Source organism: Rhinolophus sinicus, chromosome 9, assembly GCF_057876585.1.
Source record: "Rhinolophus sinicus isolate RSI-liver-muscle chromosome 9, RSI-T2T, whole genome shotgun sequence".
NCBI lineage: Eukaryota > Metazoa > Chordata > Mammalia > Chiroptera > Rhinolophidae > Rhinolophus > Rhinolophus sinicus.
Window position 1 is genome coordinate 18,522,017 of NC_142509.1, and position 14,721 is coordinate 18,536,737.

General features: G+C 51.4%; 1 protein-coding gene across 5 annotated transcripts in view; it reads left to right on the top strand.

The window, feature by feature from the left end:
• CABIN1 (calcineurin binding protein 1) overlaps window positions 1-14,721 on the top strand; it is a 146,181-nt gene that overhangs the window by 77,631 nt on the left and 53,829 nt on the right. For all 5 annotated transcript variants that reach the window (XM_074321575.2, XM_019710328.3, XM_074321576.2 and 2 more), the window contains exons 27-28: window positions 3,871-4,053; window positions 9,333-9,664. In XM_074321575.2, coding sequence (XP_074177676.2) covers window positions 3,871-4,053; window positions 9,333-9,664 — 515 coding nt within the window. The remainder of the gene's footprint in view (window positions 1-3,870; window positions 4,054-9,332; window positions 9,665-14,721) is intronic.

The window sequence follows — 14,721 nt, forward strand, 5'->3', positions numbered from 1 at the left end:
TCCCAAGGACCCTGTGTGGCCTCTGGAGCCGAGGGTAACTTACCAGCCTTCCCTTTCCACATGAAGAATGAATTGCCCCCGCCACTTCTCTGGGAGAAGTGATCCCCTCACACTGGGGACTCAAGTTTGGGACTTTTTGTGAGGGTTGCAGGCCTGCCGTAATTTCCCCTCAGCACTTATGGCGCCTTGGGGGTCTGGCCTTGAGAGTCAGGGAAGAGCCCCTCACTGAGTGTGAGGCAGACGGATCCAGTCAGGTCCCTACTCCCCCACCAGTGAGACAGAGCTTCTGTGTTGGTCACTCAGGGGTCTCACATGCCTCATGTCCTAGTTTCCTATGCTCCATCAGCTCAGCTAACACTGATGACCCACAGTTACTGGGCAGTGGACATTGCAAAGGCAGCTAGGGAAGATGGACTGCAGCAGGCTATGTGGGGCTGCCTGAGAGGTCGCTGTCCCCAAACCCTGGTCTGTGACCAGATGGTGGTGAAGAGGTCGGAGCAGTGGGCTGCCTTTGGAAGCACAGGCCTACTTCCCAGTGTTCCTCTGTGCAGGCGGACCTGCTTTGGACCGTCTGGTCGTGTGAGTGTGTAAGAAGCGGTCACCACCCCATCGACCTGGTCCACTCAGGCATTGTCTCCAGTGTGGCATAAGCAAAGCCCTCTGCCCGTTCAGAACTAAATCGCTTAATGTCAAGTCTGAGACATTAGAGATAAAATAGGTTCAGGTTCTTTGAAGTATCAGACCCTGTTTCAAGTGCTTTACATGTATTAACCTATTTAATCTTCATAACAATTCTATGAAGTGGGCACTTGAATTAATCCGTTTTACATATGAGGAAACTGAAGTGTAAAGAAAGTATGCAATTGCATAGGTTCTCCAACCGAGTCAGTGACAGAGCAGCCTGAAGCAACTGTACATTTTGTGACGTTTGTTTGCCCACTTCGCAGCTCCTGTAATTGTCTGCTGGGTAATTGGCCCTGGGTAATTGTCTGCTAGGTACTAATGCATCATCCAATACCAGGTTTTCAGGGTAGCAGAGCAAAGGGTTAGAGAGTCCTGAGGGCCGTGTCTGACTTTCTCCTTGATTTTCTCCTAGAAGCCCCTGTGGCATGGACCTTTCTGATATGATACGTGATTGCAGTTCAAAGGTTGGGTATGGATTTACCTGTTCAAGGTCACACAACTAGTCAGTGGCACAAGAGGAACTTGAACTTAACCTTGATTACTATTTCATTGAGCTTTACTTTCAGATACACAAGAGTTCAAGACAAAACAAAGTTTTATTTTTATAATGCTTACATTTTATCTCTACTATTGGTTTATTATTTATACCTCTTTTTAAAAACGCAACTGCTTGAGTGTTAACAAAAATACATCTTTAAGTAATCAGTGTACCTTGAAATGATACTATACTACTGTATGTGCAGTGTTAAGAACCTCCCATCTCTACTCTTGTTTTCATTCATTTCACTTTTACACGTACCGTAAACACACAATATGTTGCTACTATTTTTGCTTTAGACAGTAGTCACTATTTTAGAGAAATTAAAAATATGAAAAAGAAAATCTTTTATATTTATCATTACTTTATTTCTGAGGAAATTCATTTCTTTATATAGATCCACGTTTTTGTCTGGTTTTAATTCATTCAACCTGAAGAACTAACGTTTCTTGTAACGCAGATCTGATAGTAAGGAATCCTCTCAGTTTTTGTTTGTCTGAAAAAAGTCTTTTATTTCACCTTCATTTTGAGAGAGATTTTCACTGGATATAGAATTCTGGGTTGACTTTTTTTCCTTTCAGCACTTTATAGACGTTTGACGTGCATAGTTTCTGATGAGAATTATGTTGTATTTCTTAACTTTGTTCTTCTGTACGTGATATTTTTCTCTACCATCAAGACTCTCTATACCATTGGTTTTCAGCAGTTTGAATATGATGTAATGGTGTGATTAAAAAAATATATACGTGTATGAAGAAGTCTTTGACTTGCTTGGTGGTCTCTGAGATTCTTGGTGATTTGATGTCTTTCACTATTTTTAGCAATTCTCAGTCATTATCTCTTATAATATTTTTTCTGTCCTGTTTCTGTTTCATCTTTTTCTGGGATCCCAATTAATATTTCAGATCATTTGGATGCTCTTAGATGATCTGTTCTGATTTCCCCACTCTTTTTCTCTCAGTTTGGATTATTTCTACTGACTATTCAAGTTTTGATTATTTTTCCCCCAGCTGTGTCACATCTGCTGAGAACTTGAAAAAGGCATTCTACATCTCTTTTACTGTGTTTTTTCATTGCTAGCATCTCTATTTGACTCTTGCTTACAGTTTCCATAGCAGACCTGAAATTCTCCGTCTGTTCATCCATGTGTCCACCTTTTCCACTAGAGCCTTTTAACATACTCATCATATTTATGAATCATATTAATCTTAGTTGTTTTAAATTCTCCCTCTGGTAGTTGCAATATCTGGGTCATCTCTGAGTCTGGTTATGTTGATTATTTTGTTTCTTTACAATGTTCTTTTGTGTGTGTTTCATAATTTTTATGTTGAATACCAAATATCATATGTAGGACAGAGAGACTGAATTAAATAATATTTATGCCTGGAATGAGCTTCTCTCTTCTGTTTCTAGGCCATTGGCAGGGGGAAGGGGGAGGGGTTGAGTTAAGCTAGTCAGAAGTTGAGCTGGGGTTGGGTTTTATTATTGTTGTGGTTACCTTCAGTGCATCACCAGCTTGAAATTCCTGTGATGTTACCTTATGCTTAGGGTAGGGGCTGGTTTTTGCTACAAGGTTTTCCTTTTCCACCTTCTCTCTATGTTCCTGCCCCTCTTCCTGTAGTAGATACCTTTATGTGTTACTGGTACTTGGTAGCCTAGAGTGGGGGCCAGGGTTCGTTCTCTGTTGTCTTGGTCCAGCCTCAGACTTAGGCGAATGTGTTCCTGTGTCTGGGAGGTGGGTCTCTCTCAGTGATTCATTTCCTCCCCCGTGGCGGGAGACCTGGATGTTTGGGCCCTGGATGGTTTCCTGTTCTTCTGTCGGGGTAGGCTTTTTTCTTTTCCCTTCCCCAAACTACAGTGGGTCTTTGCCTGTATCCTGGAGGCAACAAGGTTTGCTACCCCTCCCCTGATGGCTTAAGGCTTTGTTCCTTAAGAGAGGAAGGCCCAGCCAGGGCTTCATGCCTTTCCCATGGCAGTGGAAACTCCTCTTCTCAAGACCTGCACCCTAGGAAGGTTTCCTCCAGTCTCCTGCCCTGACCCTGCTCTTTCTCATGAGCACCTGTGGAGGTCCAAGGAGAGGAGTCAACGAGTAGATACCAGCCTCCCTTGTTTCTGTGACTTCCAGGAGTCTGTACTCTTGTGCCAGACCATACTTAGCCTTTAGCAACTGGTTAAAAATGTTTGCTGGATTCTTACCCACTTCAGGTATTTATACCTATTGTGTCTGTATGTAAAATACTATTAATATATAATGATGTTCTACTGTACATCTCTTCCTAACTCCACATTCAGCAACATCACGTTGGTAGCTGGAAATCAGCCACGGTGGGAGTATTTACACCACAGAAATCAGTAAATGCTACATATGAGGCTTTCCCCCTCCCTCCTCGCCCCTGAGAGCCGATTGTTAAACATTTACCCAAACACCATTGTTGGGGGGAAACTCCCAGAAGGTTGCCCATGGATATTGACGCCTTTGGTGAGTGGCTCGGCGGCCTCCAGGACAGGTTGGGCTCAGCTGTGTTTGGGCTGCCTCCTCTGTAGGGCAGTCACCAGGCCTCTGGCGGGGATACTCGCCTTGGGGAGCCCCTCCATGTTGGAGGTGGTGGGTTCATGCTGCCACCCTTTCTCCCTCTTTCTCCCCGCAGAGCGCAGCCAGGACAGCACGGCCGTGGCACTTTCGGACTCCAGCTCGACACAGGACTTCTTTAACGAGCCCACCAGCTCACTAGAGGGCTCCCGGAAGGCCTATACTGAAAAGAGGCTGCCTATGCCCAGTTCCCAACCAGGATCGACTGGTAAAGACCTTCCAGGGGCCACAGAGGAAAGAGGTATGAAGACCTAACTCGGTGCTTTGATGTCCTGTGCAGTCTGGGCAGCACTGAAGAACAAGGCCCAGGCCCTGCCTAGCTTCCATCCTCGCACCTCCCCCTGCTGCCCTGAGACCTCGGTTGGGCAAGTTACTCACCTGTCTGGGCCTCCGCTGTCCTCCCTGTAGAGGGGAGTAATCCCAAGGCCACGCCCAGGGTTGTGAGAATTAAATGAGGCGACTCAGGGAGGGGCTCGCACGGTGTCTGGTACACAGTGTGCACTCAGTGACACTTGTCGCTGTTATGACCCCCCACAGCCTAGTGTGGGAAAGCCATGTCCATGACATGAGTGCCCCAGTTTCTTTTATTTTTTTCCTTGATAAATGGTTATTAAAAAAGTGTTTGGATCCTAAATGTCACAAATGTGTTTTCTTTTTAGTCTGGATCATATCTGGCCTTTAGGAAAAAAATCCCTCCTTTTTTTGGTGGTGAGAGAGGAACTGATCTTACTTACCCTGGGGTATGCCCAGCTCTCGTGGGGTCCCACGTCCCCTTTGTGGAAATTAGTAGGCAGAGCCCCACATCCGGACTTGCTGAGAGATTGCAGGTAGGCCGGGCATCCCTCGTACTGCTCTGAGGCTGTGGCTGGTTGGCCAGCTGGGGATTTTGAAAGCTTTCCCACTCTGGCCAGGGCCAGGGCACACAGGTGTTTGCCAGACAATAACAACAACAACAACAACCCAGACCCATGCCCGGGAGTCCCGTGCCAGGCACTGTTTTAACTCAACCACCCTACGAAAAAAGCACTGATGATTCCCATTTTACAGCTAAGGAACATGAAATTCAGAGCTGGGCAGGAATTTGCCCACATCGGTCTGCACCCTTAACTACTACCCCATGCGGCCTCTCCAGGTGGGCTTCATGGAGCAGGTGGGGTTGGTGATAACCTGCCCACCCCGGGGTCCCAGGCCTAGCCCCAGGAAGTTGCTGCACACACTCTGGATAGGAGAGTTGGGGTTCAGAAGCTCAGGTGTAGGTGTGGCAGTGGGCCAAGGTCATTAGCCCTAGGGAAAGCCTCTTCCAGCTCTCCGCTCCTTGCCAGCCTCCCCTAGCTGGCCTTAGAAGGGGATGAGGCTGCACACGCTGTAGGTTGGAAAAGGTGTCCCCATTAGGATCCAGGGGACACAGAACAGGGGCCATGGATTTACCTGCCCTGGGCCCCCATCAAGAGAGGAGCCCAATGCCCCACTTTCTCACTACATAGTAATTATGCTATCCCAAACCAATGTTGACATTCTATAGCTGACAAACATACTACCGTGTTTCCCCAAAAATAAGACTGGGTCTTATATTAATTTTTGCTCCAAAAGACGCATTAGGACTTATGTTCAGGGGATGTCATCCTGAAAAATCATGTTAGGGCTTATTTTCCGGTTAGGTCTTATTTTTGGGGAAACACGGTAGTTTGGAAGGGGAAAGAAGTAACCTATATTCTCAATACTCTAATACAGCGACTGTTGTTCACGTCCAATCTTAAAAATAAGATTATTTGGGGGAAAAGTTCCAAGATGGTGGAATAGGTAAATGCTTTGCCTGCCACCTCCCAGGATCACATGAAAATTACAACTAAATTTTAGAGCAATCCACCCCAAGAGTCATCTGAAGACCAGCTGAACAGAACCCCTGTAACTAAGGACATAAAGAAGAGACCACATGGAGACTGGAAAAAAAAAATCTTGTTTACTATTGGACAAGAGAGGCCTTCCGTCTATGCTCTGAGACCCATCAAGCAGCAAACTGCTGTGGGTGCTGTTGTGTCACAGGCCTCTCTCCACCGCACTTGGGGAAGTGTGTGGCGGGGAGGCCTGGGGGCGTTTCTCAGCTCAGAGAAGGTCAGCTTTGGTCTGGCCCAGCCTTTGCAGTCCTTTCCGGACACACGAGGAGCATGCGGCTTCTTCCCTCCTTCCATTCAGAACCAGTGGGTTAAGCAGACAGTGTGTGGAGCTGGCCATTGGTAAAGAAAGTTAGGTGTCAAATATATGGTGACAGAAGGTTTACTATGGGTGGTGAACACACGATACAATATATATGAACACATGCTACAACACGACGTATTCTAGAATTGTACACTTGAAACCTATATAATTTTATTAGCTAGTGTCACCCCAATAAATTTAATTTAAAAATGAAAAAAAAATCAAAACAAAACAAAAAGCAAAGGATAGACCCAAAGACACTGCAGTAGCTGGTGGGCTTGAAAGGAAGCATCCTGCTTCCACGAGCACGTTCCTCCCCTCTAAGCCCAGCTCTTCCTGGGTGGTGAAATTGATGAACTTCCTGTTGAAAGAGTAGGTGCAGCAGGAATGCGTTCTGAGTCGCTCCTGGCAGAGAGCGAGAGGAGCCGAGTGCCTTCCAGGCCTGGCGCTGGTCAGTGGCAATTTCTGACCCGCACTCTTCTGGGCTCCCAGTGGGCAACAGCCATAGCCACTAGGGCCCCAGGGCTCTAGCAGCTTTTGGCCAAGATGTGGTGCCAGGCTAGCACTGAGTGTGTGCCCTGAGTGTGCACCACCCCCCTAGCCCTCCAGACACACCCTTGTGGGTGGGCCTGCCACCAGCCTGCTGTTGCTTTCACGGTCATGTCATAGGACACAGGCCTCACTCACACATTTCATGTCCATGGTTGAGCTGCAGGGTATAGTGGAGCCTAGGTCTGCGCCAGGCAATGGATCTGACAGCCGTGCCCTGCCTGGCATCCAGGTGTACTCCATCCCACACTGTCCAGCAGGCATGAGCTGGCCCTCTTCCCAAGGACTCACCTCCCTTATTTAATTCTCCACTCTGGTCTGTGCCCAGGTACCTCAAGGAAAGGGGTTTCCCTATAGGTGACTATTGCAGCTAGAGGAAGCTCGCCTTTTCAGGAGTCAGAGCTTCGAAAAAAGTCTAAAATGTGAGTGTAGCAATAGTAAAGATGTATTTTTTTTAATAGAGAAAAAGGCCACCCACAATTTCACCACCTAAACACAAGCCCGCTCTGTTATATTGCTCTGAGGGCAACAGAGTTGTCAACGACCTGTGTGGTCCAGGCAGTGGATACCGGTGCCTGGCCTGGCTCTCCCTGCAGGACATGGGCCAAGGATGCACGTCGTCCAGGGACCACCATTCCTATGGCTGCCCCTGCCCCTTCTGGTCAAGTAGAGGCCTGGTGACCATGCCTGAGTGCCTAGTGCAGGGCAGGGTGGGGTGAGCTGGATTGGCCGGCTCCGTGTTCTGCTCATTTGGCACATGCACTGTGGGCATTCCACGCCAATCCTCATTGCCAGTGCTCATTGCCAGCAGCAGGCACTGGCCTAGGAGAGAGTGGCCACAGGATACGCTTCTTGCTTTCTGTCAGTAGAAGGAAGTTCCTATCTTCACGCTGCCAGGGTTTGAATTGGACATACTGGCTGGGAAGTGTTGTGTGGGCTTGTTGACGTTTCTGACCCTGTGCCTTCCACTAAGGTGACCTGTGAGGCCCATTTAGCCGTGGGAATGGATGCTGGGGGTGAGTCACGTCACCCATCTCTTCTGGGCCTCAGGCTCCCCAGAACCCGGAGCAACTGGGTTTTTAACATGCTATTTTGTTGTTCTTTGTGTGTTTTTAGATGTGTTTTGAGCTCTCTGGATTCATTCTTGACCTTCTACCCACTTTTCATAAGAAATGTGTTCCTGTATGTCTTTGTGCCTGAGCACTTAGTGCCCTATTTGAACCCATGAGAGGCCTGCATCTTCATCCAGTTTCCCTCCCTCCTGTGCCTAGCACAGGGCTGTGCCCAGAGTCATTGATCAGACCGTGTCTGTTGAGCCACATTTGAAATGTGTCCTGTGAATTGAACACGCTAGAAACTGGCCCATTTTTAAGAAAGGCGGTGGTATCTCCTGTCAGATGAGTGCCAGCCCCACGCAGGCTCGCAGTTGCTGTTGTGGGGCTGTGAGTGGATGTGTGTGGAACCTCCCATGAGAGGAGAGCATAGTGTCGAGATCAGATATGACCCGCTCCTCAGTCATTCAGTCAGTTTCAAATGACCCCCAGGCCCTGTGCTCGGCTCTGGGCGACGAAAGGGGAAGACACTCGTGTGCATATAAACCCAGTGGGATCAGTGACATCAGACAGGTGGGCCCAGGACGTGCTCTGCATATACCACCTGGGGGTGGGGAGGCCTGAAAGAGTGGCAAACACTGAGGGATGAGAGCTCATGGGTGAAGGCAGGGGAGGGAGGGGGGCAGGGAGTATGTGTCCAGAAGGGAAGACAGTGGGGAGGCAGCAACATGGAGTGAGATGTTCCCAGTGGCTGGTCACGGTGTGAGGCCAGGAGGGGAGCTGGGAGGGATGGCAGGACCGATGGCAGGTGGCCCGTATGCCTTGGGAGGAGTTTGGCTTTGTCTTGGCAGCCAAGAGTCATAGGGAGTGGCTACTTAGATTTTTTCCTTAGCAAGAAGAGCAGTGGTGGGCAAGCCCGACGCACATCTGATACCTGCACCGTGATGCTTGGACTTGGCTTGAGGGAACCTTGGGGCCTCAGTCCTTGCCCACTCTGCCCTGTCCCAGTAGAAAAGGGCCGTGAAGCTGAGGGCAGTCAGGGCTCAGCACACAGCAAGGGAGGCTTCAGAGTTGGTACCTGGCTGCTTCTCTGGCTTCCTCCAGCCAGGCTGTGCCAAACTCCTGGGTGACCAGGGGACGACCTCACCCTTGACAGTTGCTCCCGCCCCTTCCCTTTCTCTCAAGCCAGAACAGAAAGTCGCCTTCTCCAGCAGCCCCTGGCACCCAGCCTGGGCTTTCCCGCGCTGCCTGCCCTGCTGTCCTGGTGGAGCAGCCCTGGGTGTCCAGGTGCCAAGCTCGTGGTTCACACACAGGAGCAGCAGCCACCGCCCTGGAGCGGGATGCTGGGCGGGCTGTGGGCCGAGGCGCTGAGTGGGGGAGCAGGTGCAGCCCCTTGTGTGCCTTTCCCGGCTGTTCTATTCTGTGGTGGTGCTGGTGGCGGCCACACCTGCCCTTTGTGGGCTGCTTCCCCATCCACCTGCACAGGCCCCAGAGGCGGGACAGCCCTGTGCCACCATAAGGAGGGGGACCCAGAGCCCAGCTCTAACCCCGCTTTCTGCAGCCTTGGGGACCTGTTATGTGCCAGCTGGGACATCCTGTTTCACAGGGGAGGAGACTGGGAGCTACGCCTGTCACCTCACCGAGGTGCTTCTGTTGCTGGTGGTGGACTGCCTCAGGGCAGGGCCGAAAACTGAGGTGACTTTCTTTTCCTTCTCAATTGTAGGAAAAACTGAGGAGTCCTTGGAGAGTACAGAAGGCTTCCGGGCCACAGAGCAAGGCAGCCAGAAGCCTGCGGCAGACCCCCCAGCCTCTGCCTGCGTCGCTGTCAAGCCCCCAGCATCCGCACCTGCCCTGTGGGACGGGAGGAAGAGAGGGGAGCCGCCGGGGGAGCCAGCAGCCTTCCCGCAGGGGCTGCCAGCCGGCGCAGAGGAGCAGCGCCAGTTCCTCACGGAGCAGTGCATCACCGCCTTCCGCCTGTGCCTCAGCCGCTTCCCCCAGCACTACAAGAGCCTGTACCGGCTGGCCTTCCTCTACACCTACAGCAAGACTCACCGCGTGAGTGAGCAGGCCGCATAGGTTGGGAGAGGAATTGGGTCTTCCCAGGGTCTGCAGACGTCCTGGAGGGTTGGTGGGCAGAATGAAGACAGATTGGGTGGCAGTGCTGGGAGGGGTGGGAGAGGCAAATGCAGGAGGTGGGGTCAGTCCAAGAGTGGTGCAGCTTTCCAGGTGAGGTGGTGAGGGATCGAGGGAGGATCGTGTGGAGGCTGCTCACACAGCGGGACCATAGGCTCGGGTACTGGCCATGGGTGAAGGACAAGAGCCAACAGGCTCATCACGTCTGACCTGTGAGGGCCAGTGTGGTGACCCTCACGCCGCTATCGGGTTCCCTCACCCCTGCCGTCTCCTGTCCTCAGCACGGTCCACCACGCACATCCTCCAGGTGCCCAACAGGCCTCCCTCCTCTGTCCCAGGGCCTTGCTTGCTCTGGGCCCCGTCCCCTCTGGCTGTATCTTGCAGAAGCCTCCTGGCCATCTCCCTACCCCTGGGTTTGCCTCTCTGGTGCAGCTGCCAGAACTATCTTTACAGCCTGTGCTGCATGGGGGCTGGGTGCTGACAGCCTCCTCCAGCTTTTTTTGGAAAGCAGATGAGGTAGCGATTCTGAACAGCTGTGCCCCAGGCTTAAGCGCTCCCAGGGACTTCCTAGCTAGACCTCTCCTGCTGGCATTTAGCATTTGTGGAGGGAGGGTGGCATGTTCTGTGTTCTTTCATTCTCTCCTCACTTACCCAGGAGGCTGCAGGGAAAGCGTGCCCCTCGCCATGGTGCCCGCCTCCCATGGAGCTGCATTTACAGGGGCAGACAGGTTATAAACGTGCAATCAGACAAATAAAGCAAGTCTGTTGTGACAAATACTACAGAGAAGATAGTAGGGTGGCACCCAGGAGTAGGGGTGCTGCTGTGGCTCCTCAAAGGCACCTTATTCTGAGATCTCCAGGGTGGCCATGGGCAGAGTGGGGAACAGAGGTGGGCTGTAGGAGAGGGCAAGCAGCCTGGGCATGCGGCGAGCCTGGGCGAGCAACCAGGGTGTGGGCAAGGGCCATTGGGGGTCAGGGTAGCAGGACCAAGTAGGGGCAGCTGTGGTCTTTGCTTTGTCTGGCTGCCTCCTCTGTAAGGTCCAGGCTCAAAACCTCCTTCAAGAGGCCCTTGCCAGACCTCCATTGCCAGCTTCTCTGTGGGATGTTTGGAGAACCAGGAAGGGCAGTTGGCCAGAGCGACGGACCCTGGATTGGCACTGGTTATGTGACAGGAAGTTGTTACTTGGCAGAATCCTGTTTGGAGACTAGGTGCAGGTAGTAAATGCGCTGTCCCAGTAGTGACTGCTCAGCACGCTCACATGGCCTGGTTGATTTTCTCAGAGCAGAGCAGGTGGAGCTGGTGTCCTCTGGCTTGGCGCTGGGGGCAGGGGATCTCCTCCGGGGGCTCCGTCTCTGCTGCAGGGCGTCTGCCTTTCCCAGCTGCCACTGCCCATCACTGCTGCTGGCGCCACGCTTGAGCCAGGCCTGTTCACTGCCCACCCTGCACTTCACAATGGACCCCACCTCTGGTGTCCCAGGCCTTCGGGACCCAGGAAGACCTGTGTGTTAATCAATTATCCTCTGTAGCAGTCTGTCCCGATGGCAGATGCTCCCTCCTTGTCTCCGACATGCTCCAGCACTGCTCTAGGAACTTTCTCCTTTCCCCTTTTCAGGAGCAGCAGAGCCCAGTGCAGAAGCCCTCATGAATGTTGGGTGGAAGGGATACTAGCACCCATCATCTAGGCCTTCCCTGCCTTGGGCACCTCCCTCTTCAGATGCTCCGCCAAGTAGCCGTGCAGCCCCTGCCAGCTGTGGTCACTCTGAGCAGGACACGAGCTTCCTGTGCTGAGCCCAACCAAACCTTCCCCCACTGTGGCAGGTTGCCTTCGCCAGGAGCAGATACTGAGATGGAACTTGGGGTGCAAGATGCCTATTAGGGATCAGCCCTGTGGAAGGGAGGGGGAAGATGCAGGCTTAGGTGGAGGGGGAGTTGAGGCGCGATGCAGGCCCCAGAGCCCCCAGTGCCCAGCCCCACCTCCCGATTAAATGGTTTTCATCTGAGTGGGAAGGAGCCATTGCAGGCAAAGGGCTCCCCACAGTGCCAGGCGCAGGCTGCTGTTATCACAACCTGTTCCCTTGCTGGGTAAGTTTTTTAAAAGTGGAAAACAGTATTTATGTCAAAAGTAAAGAAAAACTGGAGAGCGGACAAGCACAGTTCTGCCAGGCTGAAACAAAAGCTATTTTGTATGTTTCTTCCCAGCTCTTGTGTACACACTGTTGACTGTTACTTCCAAGGCTCCAGATGCTTCAGGTCCAGGAGGTGGGGGTCGTGTCCTCTTACTTTACAGCCGGGCGCCTGGCTCAGGGTTGCGCGGGGTGAGTGACAGTCCCGCATCAGCCCGGTGGCCTTACCTAGGCTCAGTCTCCTGCACACCTTAGAGCATCCACGCCCACAGTTTGTCATTTTGTTCTTTCCATGAATGCCCTCCAGGTCATTTTGGTCACCCTGTGATGGTCTGTGGGTGGGTGGGCACCCCTGATAATGGGGATGGAGGCTGGCATGGCCATCTGCCCCGTGGATGTCAGTGACCCGGACACCCCCTCACAGCTGTCAGACTCCACTTCTGCGGCTCTTCTGTTAGCTGTGTTCTCAGGTCGGGGGCCTTTGCTTTCTGAAGTGGAGTGTTGGTCTTGCTTCTGAGAAATACCCTCTTTCTCTTGTGGTAGCTCTGCCTGGGTGCCAGGTGTGGTAGGTGCTCTCCAGGCTACCACACACCCTCGGTCCTGATTGTGCTGCCGATGGCACCACTGGCTCCTTGGTTTGCTTCATTCAGACCTTTGCTGAGCAGCAGGTGCCATCTCAGCTTGAAGGGCAGGTTGTTAACCCCTGGCTCCACTGAGATCCTGAGTTAAAGCTCCCCCTGCCTGGGGCATGCCTCCATCCTGGGGGCTGGGCGTGGTTTGCCCAGGCCCTGGGTGTCAGCTTGGCCACAGATCTGGGGACATATCTAGTGCTCTCGATGACTAATGCAGAACCATTAACTGACAAGCAGCCACGGCTTTCCAAACACAGCTGTTTGGTAACAAACACTTCCTGCTGTGTGTATTTAACAGCAGCACATTGCTTCATAAAGTCCCGCCCTTGGGCCTGGCAGTGGTACTTTCCTGCTGCCTTCCCGTGGCGGCTGGAGCATCCATCTCCATGTCTTCAGAGAGGGCCCCAGGAGCTGTGCAGGGTCATTCACAAGGGCCCCCAGTTGAAGTTCTGCTCAGTTTAGAGCTCCCCAGACAAGGCCTCTGCAAAGAAACTGCCTTCAGAGCACAGGGTGCTGCTTGCTTAGCTGCTGGCAGCAGTAATTTGGCGGGAGGGGAGGGAATGTGGGCTCTGAAGCCCACCTCACCTGGGTTCAGGTCCCGGCTCTGACTGGGAACTCTTGGAGCTCAGGACTCTTTGTCTTATGATGTTGCCACAAAATTATTGTGACAACGAGGTGAGGGGTAGGGTACTGGGCAGTGCCCAGCACACCATGCACCAGCCTTCAGCCTATGTCCTTCTGTCCCCTCTCGCCTCCAGTCAGGCGACTCACCAGGATGCCACAGCCCCGTTCCTGAGTGTCAGCATCTCCCACGGCTCCTAGCCCCTCCACCCACCAGGCCTTCTGAGGGCTGGGTCTGCCCCTGGTGGACCCTTGATGCCTGTCTGAACCCACCCTCCTGTCCAAGGTTGGCTTTGCTGCACTCAGGCTGGCCCCTGGGTGCCCGAAGGCAGGCCTCCTGCTGGCCCACAGCGATGGCCAGGGCCACCTGAGGGCTCTCCACACCCTAGACAGGGAAGATCACTTATGCTGATGGCCACAGGGCCCCAAGTCTAGCGATTACACCACTTCTAATCTCTGAGATCATAGTCTTCACTGGGGTTTTGCGCCTTGGCCTGTCAGTCTGTGCTCATAAAGGCCTGGCTCCCTGAACGCTTGTGGGTAGCCCAGGAGGGAGACCACTTGGCTTCGGGATACTATTTATCATGGGGGTTCTGGCCTTCACTGATGTGATCCATGGGCACCCCTGCCCTGACTCTCCCCACCCACTGTCTGGGGCTCAGTTGGGAAACTGAACTCCCTACCTCCTGCTTTGAGTGGTCCAGGACAGAGTGGGTTATAAAATGGTCCTTGGAACCAGTCTTGAAAAAGAATAAACTTGGAGGATTCACACTTCCCAATTTTAAAACTTAACTACAAATTTACAGTAATCAAAACAGTGTGGATTATTATTCAGCCTTAAAAAGGAAGGAAATTTTGACACATGCTACAGCATGTGTGAAGCTTGAGGATATTGTGCCAAGTGAAATACGTCAGTCACCAAAAGGCAAATACTATATGATTCCATTTATATGCCATATCTAGAGGAGTCAGGACCATAGAGACAGAAAGTAGAATGGTGGTTGCTAGGGGCTGTGGGGTGGGGGAAATAAGTTGTTCTTTAATGGGTATAGAGTCTCAGTTTTACAAGATGAAAAAGTTCTGGAAATCTGGCGCACAACATTATAAATATACTTAACACTACTGAACTAATACACTTAAAAATGGTTAAGATGTAAAGTTTATGTTATATGTTTTGTACCACAATTAAAAATGGAAAAAAAAATGTGGTTCTGGCCTAAGGATGAAGATACAGATCAATGGAATAGAATTGCGAGTCCAGAAATAAACACATTCACCTGTGGTCAATTAATTTTTGGCAAGGGTACCAAGGTACTTCAGTGGGTGAAAGGGCAGTCTTTTTCAACAGTGGCGCTGGGATAACTGTATAGCCACATGCAAAAGAACGAAGTCGGACTCCTGCTACACACCATGTACAAAAGTTAAAATGGAACAAAGATCTAAATTTCAGAGCTAAAACTGTAAGACCTCTGGGAGAACACATAGGTGTAAATCTTCATGACCTGGGATTAGGCTATGGTTTCTTAGATATGACACCAAAAGCACAAGTGACCAAATGAAATGAACTGGACACCATCAAAATTTAAAACTTTTGTTCTTCAA